The following is a 15062-nucleotide window of genomic DNA, read 5'->3' as shown; positions in this document are numbered from 1 at the left end:
TGGTTTGGAAATAGCAAAGTGCTACTTGTATTTATGGCCCTATAACTTGCAAAAAAAGCAAAGAACATGTAAACATTGGGTATTTCTAAACTCAGGACAACATTTAGAAACTATTTAGCATGGGAGTTTTTTTGTGGTTGTAGATGTGTAACAGATTTTGGGGGTCAAAGTTAGAAAAAGTGTGTTTTTTTCCTCATATTTTTTTTATAGTAAATTATAAGATAAGATGAAAATGGTATCTTTAGAAAGTCCATTTAATGGCGAGAAAAACGGTATATAATATGTGTGGGTACAGTAAATGAGTAAGAGGAAAATTACAGTTAAACTCAAACACCGCAAAAATGTAAAAATAGCCTTGGTCCCAAACGAACAGAAAATGGAAAAGTGATGTGGTCATTAAGGGGTTAAAGGGACAGTTTACACCAGAATTGTTATTATTTTAAAAGATAGATAATCCCTTTATTACCCATTCCCTAGTTTTGCATAACCAGCACAGTTATATAAATACACTTTTTACCTCTGTGATTATCTTTTATCAAAACCTCTGCAAACTGCCCCCTTATTTCAGTTCTTTTGACAGACATGCATCTTAGCCAATCAGCGCTGGCTTATAGGAACTCCACGTGCGTGAACACAGTGTTATCTATATGACACACATGAACTAACACCCTCTAGTGGTGAAAAACTGTCAAAATGCCCTGAAATAAGGGGGCAGTTTGCAGAGGCTTTGATAAAGTCCCTTTACAGTAATATGTGGCTACTGAGGACATTTTGAGTTAAAATATTTTCTTTTTTGTTTAATTTCAGATGTTCATGTGATATTTTCTAGTTAGCTTTTAAGTTGTTTGCTTCCAATGCCATTTCTAGATTGATTTGATTATGTATACAAGTTCAGAAAACATTTTATCTTGACTGAGGAAAAAGTAATGTTTTATGGACTTATTTAAATATGATTGAAAACTTCTATTAACTGTTGCACCTCTACATGACAGTAGCTGACATGGGAACATGCTACCATAATTGTCAATAGCGATGGCAGTATAGCAACAAAAAAAAAAAAACGTGTTTGAATGGGATGCCCGACTGCATGAAAGAGGAAAGTTTTAACTGCTTAAAATAAAAACACATAAGTAGTTTTTAAAAGTCTTCTTTTACATGTACTATTTGTGTTCGGCATATGTCCATATGCTGTGCCTATATTCTTTAGTGAAATTGCTGCCAACTGCATTGATTTGCATCTTGATTTTTTAGTGCAGTTTCAATGTAAATACATGGTTATGAGCTCAGGGATTCATTATATTTCCCCTACACAATCAGCATGTACGTTCAATCTAATTAAAGGTACAATATTTACCACAGATCTACAAAAGTTAGTACCATAGTCTTGTGGATTCTATAATTAATTGTAAAATGTTCTGCTCTGCTGCTGTTAGAAAATTAATTTTAAATTGGCAGAGTGACTACTGGGAATCTGTGAACTACATATATTAGCAAAAACAATAGCCACGTTGTGATTCATATATGCAGAGCATTTTCAAAAGGATAAGGGATGTACTTGAGTCACCCTTTTATGCTTTGTTCTAGAGAAAAAAAAAATCTGATTATTATATCTATGTTGAAGATGGAAAATTGATTTTCACAGTATTTTAACTCAAAAATGTATCTAGTTCACACTTCTCGCTCCTGCACAGCAGTATGCCATCTGGTTAATACATTGCTATAACTAAAATTATTCATTGTTTGATTGCATCCTATGTATCCAGGATTTCAGATTTTCTTTTTTTTTCATGGAAATAATTTAGCTGGGATTGGCATCACAAACAAGAAATATCAGGCTAGATTTCAAGTGGAGCGTATACGTTTGTGCCCGAGCGATAAAAGGGAATATCGCGAGGGTTTGCGCTCATCGGCCTTACCGCTCGTATTACAAGTTAAAAGTAAACACAATCACATGAACACAATCGTGATTTATGCTAGAATGATTACCATTAATTCAGAGCCCTAGTTAACTGTTAAGCAAAACTTAAAAGTTGCACAAAACACATCAGAAATACATTACACAGTACACTTACACTCATAATAATACCATCTGATAAAAATTATTTAAAATAAAAATTGCACACAAAAGTTAATAAAGGCTCAAAGATAGGAGGTCTGGTGTTAGAAAAAAAAGACAGGCAAAGGTCTTTAACATAGACATACTTACATATATATATCTAAAGATGTGTGTGTATATATATATATATATATATATATATATATATATATATATATATATATATATATATATATATACAGGGAGTGCAGAATTATTAGGCAAGTTGTATTTTTGAGGATTAATTTTATTATTGAACAACAACCATGTTCTCAATGAACCCAAAAAACTCATTAATATCAAAGCTGAATAGTTTTGGAAGTAGTTTTTAGTTTGTTTTTAGTTATAGCTATTTTAGGGGGATATCTGTGTGTGCAGGTGACTATTACTGTGCATAATTATTAGGCAACTTAACAAAAAACAAATATATACCCATTTCAATTATTTATTTTTACCAGTGAAACCAATATAACATCTCAACATTCACAAATATACATTTCTGACATTCAAAAACAAAACAAAAACAAATCAGTGACCAATATAGCCACCTTTCTTTGCAAGGACACTCAAAAGCCTGCCATCCATGGATTTTGTCAGTGTTTTGATCTGTTCACCATCAACATTGCGTGCAGCAGCAACCACAGCCTCCCAGACACTGTTCAGAGAGGTGTACTGTTTTCCCTCCTTGTAAATCTCACATTTGATGATGGACCACAGGTTCTCAATGGGGTTCAGATCAGGTGAACAAGGAGGCCATGTCAATAGATTTTCTTCTTTTATACCCTTTCTTGCCAGCCACGCTGTGGAGTACTTGGACGCGCGTGATGGAGCATTGTCCTGCATGAAAATCATGTTTTTCTTGAAGGATGCAGACTTCTTCCTGTACCACTGCGTGAAGAAGGTGTCTTCCAGAAACTGGCAGTAGGACTGGGAGTTGAGCTTGACTCCATCCTCAACCCGAAAAGGCCCCACAAGCTCATCTTTGATGATACCAGCCCAAACCAGTACTCCACCTCCACCTTGCTGGCGTCTGAGTCGGACTGGAGCTCTCTGCCCTTTACCAATCCAGCCACGGGCCCATCCATCTGGCCCATCAAGACTCACTCTCATTTCATCAGTCCCTAAAACCTTAGAAAAATCAGTCTTGAGATATTTCTTGGCCCAGTCTTGACGTTTCAGCTTGTGTGTCTTGTTCAGTGGTGGTCGTCTTTCAGCCTTTCTTACCTTGGCCATGTCTCTGAGTATTGCCCACCTTGTGCTTTTGGGCACTCCAGTGATGTTGCAGCTCTGAAATATCGCCAAACTGGTGGCAAGTGGAATCTTGGCAGCTGCACGCTTGACTTTTCTCAGTTCATGGGCAGTTATTTTGCGCCTTGGTTTTTCCACACGCTTCTTGCGACCCTGTTGACTATTTTGAATGAAACGCTTGATTGTTCGATGATCACGCTTCAGAAGCTTTGCAATTTTAAGAGTGCTGCATCCCTCTGCAAGATATCTCACTATTTTTGACTTTTCTGAGCCTGTCAAGTCCTTCTTTTGACCCATTTTGCCAAAGGAAAGGAAGTTGCCTAATAATTATGCACACCTGATATAGGGTGTTGATGTCATTAGACCACACACCTTCTCATTACAGAGATGCACATCACCTAATATGCTTAATTGGTAGTAGACTTTCAAGCCTATACAGCTTGGAGTAAGACAACATGCATAAAGAGGATGATGTGGTCAAAATACTAATTTGCCTAATAATTCTGCACTCCCTGTATATATATATATATATATATATATATATATATATATATACAGTATATATGTTTAAGTGTGTATATATATATATTGTATCCCACAAAAGTGAGTACACCCCTCGCATTTTTGTAAATATTTTATTATATCTTTTCATGTGACAACACTGAAGAAATTACACTTTGCTACAATGTAAAGTAGTGAGTGTACAGCCTGTATAACAGTGTAAATTTGCTGTCCCCTCAAAATAACTCAATACACAGCCATTAATGTCTAAACCATTGTCAACAAATGTGAGTACACCCCTTAGTGGAAATGTCCAAATTGGGCCCAAAGTGACAATATTTCTTTCATGTAATTGGCAAGAGTCCATGAGCTAGTGACGTATGGGATATACAATCCTACCAGGAGGGGCAAAGTTTCCCAAACCACAAAATGCCTATAAATACACCCCTCACCACACCCACAATTCAGTTTTTACAAACTTTGCCTCCCTTTGGAGGTGGTTAAGTAAGTTTGTGCTTGATTTTCTTTTGTGATATGCGCTTCTCAGCATTTTGAAGCCCGATTCCTCTCAGAGTACAGTGAATGTCAAAGGGATGTAAAGGGAGTATCACCTATTGAATTCTATGGTTTTCCACGCTGGAAATTGTTTTCATAGGTTCTCTGTTATCGGTCGTAGAGATTCATCTCCTACCTCCCTTTTTATATTGACTATATACGCTCATATTCCATTACCTCTACTGATAACTGTTTCAGTACTGGTTTGGCTATCTGCTATATGTGGATGGGTGTCTTTCGGTAAGTATGTTTTCATTACTTAAGACACTCTCAGCTATGATTTGGCACTTCATGTATTAATGTAAATTTCTAAATATATGTATTGTACTTATATTTGCTATGAGTCAGGTTTATGTATATTTCCTTTTTCAAACTATCAGTTTCAAAATTGGGAAAACATATTTAGGAAGTTATTTTTTCTTACCTGGGGTGTAGTGTTTTCTTCAAAATTGAATGTTTTTCATTAATTTTCGCGGGCAAAATTCGGTTTGCGAGGCCACAAAATGCTGATATTTATTGCGTCATTCTTGGTGCAAGAATTTTTTGGCGCAAAGGTACTTTCGGTAACGCAAATTCATAATTTCCGGCATCTTAGTTGACGCCAAGTCTCCTTGCACAAGGTTGCGTCTGCCATGACGCGAGTTGCATCAGTTCCGGATGTTGTTAGCGGCAAAAATTTTGATTTTGCGTTGCGCGTCATACTTGATGCCAAATAATTTAATTATTTATACCCCAGTTCCTATATGCCTCTTGCCTTTTTCTATGCTCAGAGGGCTATGCTGTTTGCATTTTTTTTTTCCATTTCTGAAACTGCCATATAAGGAAATTGATAATTTTGCTTTATATGTTGTTTTTTCTCTAACATTTTTTGCATTTTTGTAAGATGTCTCAATCTGATCCTGTCTCAGAAACACTCTTGGATCCCTGCTGCCTTATAACAGTTCTACCAAAGATAAGTGTATCTGTTGTAAGTTAGCAGAGATTATACCTCCAGCTGTAGTATGTAACAGTTGTCATGATAAGCTTTTACATGCAGAATATGTATCCATCAGTACTAGTACAATGCCCGTTGTTCCTTCAACATCTAATGTACATGATATCCCTGTAAATATAAAAGATTTTATTGCTGATGCGATTCAGAAGGCTTTGTCTGCTATTCCTCCTTCTAATAAACGTAAAAGGTCTTTTAAAACTTCTCATAAAGTTGATGAAATTTCAAATGACCGACAATATACTGAATTATCCTCCTTTGATGAGGATCTATGTGATTCAGAAGATCCTACCTCAGATATTGACACCGACAAATCTACTTATCTCTTTAAGATGGAGTATATTCGTTCCTTGTTGAAAGAGGTGTTGATTACTTTGGATATTGTTGAAACTAGTCCTCTTGATACTAAAACTAGTTAATGTTTAAATTCTGTTTATAAACCTCCTGTGGTTGCTCCAGAGGTTTTTCCAGTTCCTGATGCTATTTCTGATATGATTTCAGAGGAATGGAATAGGCCTGGTACTCTCGTTTATTCCTTCTTCTAGGTTTAAAAAGTTGTATCCTTTGCCAGCAGTCAGATTGGAGTTTAGAATAAGGAACAGAGACCAAATCTTTCCCCCAAAGAATCTGGTTCCAATTGGAAACCTTCTTCAAGTTAGAATAAATCCATGCCTTTTAAGAAACCAAAGTCAGCCCCCAAGTCTGCATGATGTTGCTGCCCTCATTCCAGCTCAGCTGGTGGGGGGCAGATTAAAATTTTTCCAAAACATTTGGGCAGATTCTGTCCAAAATCATTGGATTCAGAGTATTGTCTCTCAAGGGTATCGAATAGGATTCAGAGTAAAACCTCCTGTGAGAAGATTTTTTTCTCTCATGCGTTCCAGCAAATTCAATGAAGGCTCAGGCTTTTCTGAAGTGTGTTTCAGATCTAGAGCTTTCAGGGGTAATCATACCAGTTCCGTTTCAGGAACAGGGTCTGGGGTTTTATTCAAATATTTTCATTGTCCCAAAGAAAGAAAATTAATTCATGCCAGTTCTGGATCTGAAAATTTTGAATCGCTTTGTAAGAGTGCCAACTTTCAAAATGGTGACTATAAGGACTATTCTGCCTTTTCTTCAGCAAGGTCATTATATGTCCACGATAGACTTACAGGATGCATATATTCATATTCCGATTCATCCAGACCACTATCGTTTTCTGAGATTCTCTTTTCTAGACAAGCATTACCAATTCGTCGCTCTTCTATTTGGCCTAGCGACAGCTCCAAGAATTTTTTCAAAGGTTCTTGGTGCCCTTCTCTCTGTAATCAGAGAACAGGGTATTGCTATGTTTCCTTATTTGGACGATATCTTGGTACTAACTCAGTCTTTATATTCTGCTGAATCTCACACAAATCAGCTAGTGTTGTTTCTTCAAAGACATGGTTGGAGGATCAGTTTACCTAAAAGTTCCTTGATTCCTCAGACAATGGTCACCTTTTTAGGTTTCCAGATAGATTCAGTGTCCATGACTCTGTCTCTAACAGACAAGAGACAAATAAAATTGGTTTCAGCTTGTCAGAACCTTCAGTCTCAATCATTCCCTTCAGTGGCTATGTGCATGGAAGTTTTAGGCCTCATGACTTCAGCATTTGACACAATTCCCTTTGCTCGTTTTCATATGAGACCTCTCCAGCTTTGGATGCTGAAACAATGGTGCAGGGATTATACAAAGATATCACAGTTAATATCCTTATATGCCAATGTTCAACTCTCTCTGACTTGGTGGTTAGACTACCATTGTATAGTTCAAGTGGCCTCTTTTGTTAGTCCAACCTGGACTGTAATCACAACAGATGCAAGTCTTTCAGGTTGGGGAGCTGTCTGGGGATCTGTGACTGCACAAGAGGTTTGGAAACCTCAAGAAGTGAGGTTACCAATCAATATTTTAGAACTCCGTATTTTCAGGGCTCTTCAGGTTTGGCCTCTGTCGAAGAGAGAACCATTCATTTGTTTTCAGACAGACAATATCACAACTGTGGCATATGTCATTCATCAGGGTGGGATTCACAGTCCCCTAGCTATGAAAGAAGTATCTCAGATACTTTCTTGGGTGGAGTCCAGCTCTTGTCTAATTTCTACGGTACATATCCTAGGTGTAGACATTTGGGAAGCAGATTATCTCAGTCATCAGACTTTACATCCAGGGGAGTGGTCTCTCCATCCAAATGTGTTATTTCAGATTGTTCAGATGTGGGGTCTTCCAGAAATAGATCTGATGGCTTCCCATCTAAACAAGAAACTTCCCAGGTACTTGTCCAGGTCCAGGGATCCTCAAGCGGAGTTGGTGGATGCGTTAGCAGTTCCTTGGTTTTACCAACCTGCTTATATCTTCCCGCCTCTAGTTCTTCTTCCAAGAGTGATCTCCTAGATCATCATGGAACAATCATTTGTGTTTCTGGTAGCACCAGCATGGCCTCACAGGTTCTGGTATGCGGATCTTGTCCGGATGTCCAGTTGCCAACTTTGGCCACTTCCTTTAAGACCAGACCTTCTGTCTCAAGGAATGTTTTTCCATCAGGATCTCAAATCGTTAAATTTGATGGTATGGAGATTGAACGCTTAGTCATAGAGGTTCCTCTGACTCAGTGATTAATACTATGTTACAGGCTTGTAAATCTGTTTCTAGGAAGATTTTTTATTGAGTTTGGAAGACTTATATTTCATAGTGTTCTTCTCATAAATTCTCCTGGCATTCTTTTAGAATTCCTAGAATTTTACAGTTCCTTCAGGATGGTTTGGATAAAGGTTTGTCTGCAAGTTCCTTGAAGGGACAAATCTCTGCTCTTTCTGTTTTATTTCACAGAAAGATTGCTAAGTTTCCTGATATTCACTGTTTTGTGCAGGCTTTGGTTTGTTTCAAGCCTGTCATTAAAACAATTTCTCCGTCTTGGAGTCTTAATTTGGATTTGAAGGCTTTACAGGCTCCTCCGTTTGAGCCTATGCATTTTTTGGATATTAAACTACTTTCTTGGAAAGTGTTGTTCCTTTTGGCTATCTCTTCTGCTAGAAGAGTTTCTGAATTATCTGCTCTTTCTTGTGAGTCTCCTTTTCTGATTTTTCCATCAAGATAAGTCAGTTTTGTGGACTTCATTTACATTTTTACCTAAAGTTGTGAATTCTAACAACAGTATTAGGGAAATTGTTGTTCCCTCTTTGTGTCATAATCCTAAGAATTCTTTGGAGAGATCCTTACATTTTCTGGATGTTGTAATAGCTTTGAAATATTAAGTTGAAGCTACTAAAAATTTCAGGAAGACTTCTGGTCTATTTGTTGTCTTTTCTGGTCCTAGGAAAGGTCAGAAAACTTCTGCCATTTCCTTGGCATCCTGGTTTAAGCTTTTGATTCATCAGGCTTATTTGGAGTCAGGTCAGGCCCCGCCTCAGAGAATCACAGCTCATTCTACTAGATCAGTTTCCACTTTGTGGGCTTTTAAAAATGAAGCTTCAGTTGATCATATTTGCAAAGCAGCAACATGGTCTTCTTTGCATACGTTTACTAAATTCTATAGTTTTTAAGTATTTGCCTCTTCGGAAGCAGTTTTTGGTAGAGAGGTTCTTCAGACAGCTGTTTCAGTTTGATTCCACTGCTTATGTTTTAAGTTTTTTTTCTTTCAATTATGAGAAAAACTTATTTTTTTGGATATAGATTTAATTTTTTCAGCGGAAAATGGCTGTTTTTATTTTTATCCCTCCCTCTCTATTGACTCTTCTGTGGAGTACCACATCTTGGGTTTTACTATCCCATACGTCACTAGCTCATGGACTCGTGCCAATTACATGAAAGAAAACATAATTTATGTAAGAACGTACCTGATAAATTTATTTATTTCATATTGGCAAGAGTCCATGAGACCCACCCTTTTTATGGTCGTTAAGTTTTTTTGTATAAAGCACAATTATATTTCCAGTTCCCTTTTTTGATGCTTTTTACTCCTTTTTTTCTATCACCCCACTACTTGGCTATTCATTAAACTGAATTGTGGGTGTTGTGAGAGGTGTATTTATAGGCATTTTGAGGTTTGGGAAACTTTGCCCCTCCTGGTAGTAGTGTATATCCCATACGTCACTAGCTCATGGACTCTTGACAATATGAAAGAAATTAATTTATCAGGTAAGTTCTTACATAAATTATGTTTTTGTGTGGCCACCTTTATTTCCCAGCACTGCCCTAACCCCTGGTGGATGTTAGAGACCTTCCAATTGAGGATGCCCCACAGATGCTCAATAGGGTTTAGGTCTGGAGACATGCTCGGCTAGTAAATCACCTTTACCCTCAGCTTCTTTAGCAAGGCAGTGGTCGTCTTGGAGGTCTGTTTGGGGGTGTTATCATGTTGGAATACTGCCCTGCAGCCCAGTCTCCGAAGGGATGGGATCATGCTTTGCTTCAGTATGTCATAGTACATATTGGCATTCATGGTTCCCTCAATGAACTGTAGCTCCCCAGTGCCGGAAGCACTCCTGCAGGCCCAGACCATGACACTCCCACCACCATGCTTGACTGTAGGCAAGACACACTTGTCTTTGTACTCCTCACCTGGTTGCCGCCACACACGCTTGACACCATCTGAACCAGTAAGTTTATCTTGGTCTCATCAGATCACAGGACATGGTTCCAGTAATCCATGTCCTTAGTCTGCCTGTCTTCAGCAAACTGTTTGCAGGCTTTCTTGTGCATCATCTTTAGAAGAGGCTTCCTTCTGGGATGAAAGCCAAGCAGACCAATTTTAAGCAGTGTGCGGCTTATGGTCTGAGCACTGATAGGCTGACTCCCACCCCTTCAACCTCTGCAGCAATTCTGGCAGCACTCATACGCCTATTTCCCAAAGACAACCTTTGGATATGAGGCTGAGCATGTGCACTCAACTTCTTTGGTTGACCATGGCAAGGCCTGTTCTGAGTGGAACCTGTCCTATGAAACCACTGTATGGTCTTGCCCACCGTGCTGCAGCTCAGTTTCAAGGTATTGGCAATCTTCTTCTAGCCTATGCCATCTTTATGTAGAGTAAAATGAAACACAAGGAAAGAGGCGCCGTATGTGTGAATCTGTAGCAGCCAGTATCAAAAATAGAACAAGTGCAGGGTACTCACAATGTGGAAAGGCACTCAATTGTGCCTGTAGATGCAGGCTGGTATTCACAGCAAACCAGCTAGCTGTACAAGGCACTCCAGGATATCCCCAAGTAGGAATCTGTAAATATTTCAGCCGAATGTAGGAGATCAGTCCAGCAATGTGGAGGTCTGGAGCTAGGTGCAAAGAAAAGCGCATAAACTGTGTGAATCTGTAAGCACCCAATAATTAGTTTAAAACCAGTACAGGGTACTCACATTCTGTAGCGGCACTCAGACGTGCCAGTAGAGGCAGGCTGGTTATCACAGCAAACCAGCTGGCTGTACAGGGTAAGCAGCAGGATACTCCACAGCAAATAGGATCGACAGGTAACTCAGATAAATATAATCAGCAGCAATGAGGATATATGGTTAAAAATAAGTTTAATAAAGATAAAAACAATTATAAAATACATATATCACTCATGCAATATGAGTAAACAGCTTGCAACGCGTTTCTCGGTAAAGACCGTTTCATCAGGCCTAATGATTGTATACTAATATTGTAACATTGTAACTTTGTGATTCCGCTGATTTTTTGTTGTAGGTATATATATATATATATATATATATATATATATATGTGTGTGTGTGTGTATGTATGTGTATATATCTAGTATCTATATATAATCTTTATGCATTCCTATATGAAATATAGCTGTGCAGTATAGTCTATACATAATAGCGCCCCCTATTGGGTTCTTTACCCTTTTTGTTTTTGTGTTTATGTAGAGTAACAATTTTTTCAGATCCTCAGAGATTTTTTTGCCATGAGGTGCCATGTTGAACTTCCAGTGACCAGTATGAGAGAGTGTGAGAGCGATAACACCAAATTTAACATACCTTCTTCCCATTCACACCTGAGACCTTGTAACACTAACGAGAAACATGACACCGGGGAGGGAAAATGGCTAATTCGGCCCAATTTGGACATTTCCACTTAGGGGTGTACTCACTTTTCTTGCCAACGGTTTAGACATTAATGGCTGTGTGTTGAGCTGTTATACAGGCTGTGCACTCACTACTTTACATTGTAGCAAAGTGTAATTTCTTCAGTGTTGTCACATGAAAAAATATAATAAAATATTTACAAAAGTGTGAGGGGTGTACTCACTTTTGTGGGATACTGTGTGTGTGTGTATATATATATATATATATATATATATATATAATGTGTGTGTGCGCATATGTATTTTCAGACATATATAAGTGCATTAAAGCCCTTTGCCATTAAGTAGATGAAAACATGTAAAAGCATATATATGCAATATTCATATTTAATAAAGTGTTACACTTTGTATTTACTGTAAATATTATACATTCCAATGTTCTGCACATAGCAGAATATGTTCTATGTATTTATAAAAAGATATTCATATATATATATATATATATATATATATATATATATGTGTGTGTGTGTGTATATATATATATATATAGCTATACCTATATGTAATCATATATAGATATATATTGTACCAAAAAGCATTAGATACTGTATATGTAGAAATATTTATTTATGAATAAATACAACATATTCTGTTATATGCAGAACATTGGAATGTGAAATATCCACATTTTCATGTTGGGTTAGTGCAAATGAGAATATGCGATCGTGTTTGCGCGAGAGTGTATTTTTTTGTTCCACTTTATTTTTCCTCCATTGACTTCTATGGGGGAATTGGTGAACACGCATGCAATATTCTAACTTTTTTTGCGCTCGTCGGGTTATCGCTAGAGTTTACTTTCAACTCATAATACAAGTGCAACCTTCTAGGGCAATTAACGCTCAAACTGGAGCGTTGATTTGCGCTTCACTCGTAATCTTGTCCATCATGTCTTAATTATATTTTTAGTGCCCTATAGACATTTCTTGTATTAACTTTTTTTTTTGCTACATTTGTGGAGGATAAGACCTCTCCACCAGTAGAGGTAGTGGTAGTGTTTTTATTAGTCATTATGCCATTTACTGTATTTAGTGGTCCTTTTATACAGCACTATTTTTTTAATATATTTTTTTTATTGACTGACCCTGCAGCTTTGTGTGTTTAACACCAGAAAATGGGTTAAACACATAGTTTAAGCTCTGCTAGGTGTTGCTAGTCCGAAACAGAAATTTCAAATGAGCCAATCAGCTGCTTTAGTCATTCAGCTAGGTTGGGTATTTATTGGCTACCTTTTTTATATATATAACAGATTAATTAGAATATATGTTTCACTGATGTTGCCTCGTTTTTTTAATTACAGTATCTGAATAAGTAACATGGTCTTTTGTATTGCAGTTATAATTTGTCAGAACGTAAGTTTGACGAGCGGATTGCTCTTTAAGACCTCCACCGGTTTCTTTAACTACAATATGACTATAATGTGATTTTAAGGCATGATAATCAAGAACTCCTCATCATAGAGAGAAATTGCACAAAATCTTTGAGGGCTTTATTTTAACATTCTATTTTTATATGTTTCTCTTCTTCACATCCAAAACCCTTCATAGTCTGATAAACAGCTCTCAAGCTTAAAGGGACTGCAAAAAAATAAGAGTTTTATGAGATTTAAAGCGACACTGAACCCAAATTTTTTCTTTCGTGATTCAGATAGAGCATGCACTTTTAAGCAACTTTCTAATTGATTTCTATTATCAAATTATCTTCATTCTCTTGGTATCTTTATTTGAAATGCAAGAATGTAAGTTAAGGCCTATTTTTGGTGAACACACTGTGTTGTTCTTGCTGATTGGTGGATAAATTCACCCACCAATAAACAAGTGCTTTCCATGGGTCTGAACCAAAAAAATAGCTTAGATGCCTTCTTTTTCAAATAAAGAAATCAAGAGAATGAAGAAAAATTGATAATAGGAGTAAATTAGAGCATGCAAATTTAAGCAACTTTCTATCTGAATCACAAAATAAAAAATTTGCGTTCAGTGTCCCTTTAAGCCTGCAAAGCTACACTTACCTTGTGTTCTTCGCCAGCCTCTTCTGATCCTGTCTTTTTTTAAAAGTGTGTCTAGCACCATTGAACTAAATGTACTGCGCTCCTGCGATAGCTAAAGCTGTCGGCTGTGATAGTAGCGCACGCCCATGATGCTTTTTAAAAAAAGACAGGATCAGAAGAGGCTGGCGAAGAACGCAAAGTAAGTAGAGCTGTGCGGGCTTTAAATCTCACAAAATTATATATTTTTTGCAGGTATCGTTAAGTTAATGTTACATAACTCTGCGCATAGTGCATAATTATGTAACATTAAAGGGACGTTCCAGCCAAAATCGACAAAGGCACATTTCAGTTTTGAATAGAAGCATTTTTGTAATATACATGCAATAGCAAAAATGCTTCTAAAAAAAGCTATATCTTTTTCAAAAATGGAAATGTAAGTATGCACCGTGCGCCACTACAACCCCATCTTTGGAGGTCTCTCCCACACAGATGCAGCAACTTACCTCATAGGCTTGAGGTAGTTTCTAGTAAGTGGGATACCTTCTATACTCCATTTGGGGACCTTGTTCTATGTCTTATGGACTTCTGTGGATCCACTCATTGAATACATTGTGTATTTATTGTGTATATATTGTTGTATATTCATTGTATTAGTATTCGACTGGCGCTTCACACTCCTTTATATATATATATATATATATATATATATATATATATATATATATATATATATATGTGTGTGTGTGTATACATTTTCTACACCAGGGTGCTGGGAAAAATATCCACAGCAAAAAAGTCTAGGCAGGCACTTTCTGGGTTTTAATATAATCACACCATTATTGTTATTTTTCAGGGTTAAACAGGTCTGAGGAAGGGGTGTTTATCTCTGAAATGTCACAATAAAGGTGCACACACACACTATTTTAGTTTTGGATTCATTTGAGGCCCATACTAATATCTGCCATAAGATATATTAATAAATTGTTGTACAAATTTTGTTTCAGGTTCTTTCAGAGAAGAATGTGGCATCCGGTGGCACATTTGTACTTACTGTGCAAAGGAGTTTAAAAAGCCCAGTGATCTTGTTCGGCATATTCGTATCCACACCCACGAAAAGCCTTTCAAATGTCTACAGTGTTTCAGAGCCTTCGCTGTAAAAAGTACTTTGACAGCCCACTTAAAGACGCACACTGGCATCAAAGCTTTCAAATGTGAATATTGCATGAAATGCTTCTCCACCTCTGGAAGTTTAAAAGTTCACATTCGTCTACACACTGGTAAGAATCTTGGCTGTTTTTTTAATTTTAAATCTCAGGTTCTTTTGTTACTTTGTCGTCATATTACATATATTCTTAAATTTTTTAGGATGTCTTTTATATATGAGGTAATATCACATATTTATGAAGAGGAATCATCACTTACATATCTGTTGAAGAACATATGCTGTTACTTTTAGTAGTTGATAAAATAAGAGCAGTGCTTGTTAACACATATGGAATTGGTGAAATGTTCTAGAAGGTTCTTCAAACAATTGGGACTGATGTATACAAAGTTGGTGTCTGAAGATATATTGTCCTTTTATGCGTA

The 15062-nt window shown here is 37.0% G+C and overlaps 1 protein-coding gene across 2 annotated transcripts in view; it reads left to right on the top strand.

The window, feature by feature from the left end:
• The window catches only part of ZNF236 (zinc finger protein 236), a 680094-nt gene that overhangs the window by 177660 nt on the left and 487372 nt on the right, over positions 1-15062 (top strand). For both annotated transcript variants that reach the window (XM_053714849.1, XM_053714848.1), the window contains exon 11: positions 14480-14752. In XM_053714849.1, the coding sequence (XP_053570824.1) occupies positions 14480-14752 (273 nt within the window). The remainder of the gene's footprint in view (positions 1-14479; positions 14753-15062) is intronic.

This window comes from Bombina bombina, chromosome 5 (assembly GCF_027579735.1).
Source record: "Bombina bombina isolate aBomBom1 chromosome 5, aBomBom1.pri, whole genome shotgun sequence".
Classification (NCBI taxonomy): Eukaryota; Metazoa; Chordata; class Amphibia; order Anura; family Bombinatoridae; genus Bombina; species Bombina bombina.
The sequence above is the reverse complement of the archived record's forward strand: the minus strand, read 5'-3'. Positions and strand labels throughout refer to the sequence as shown.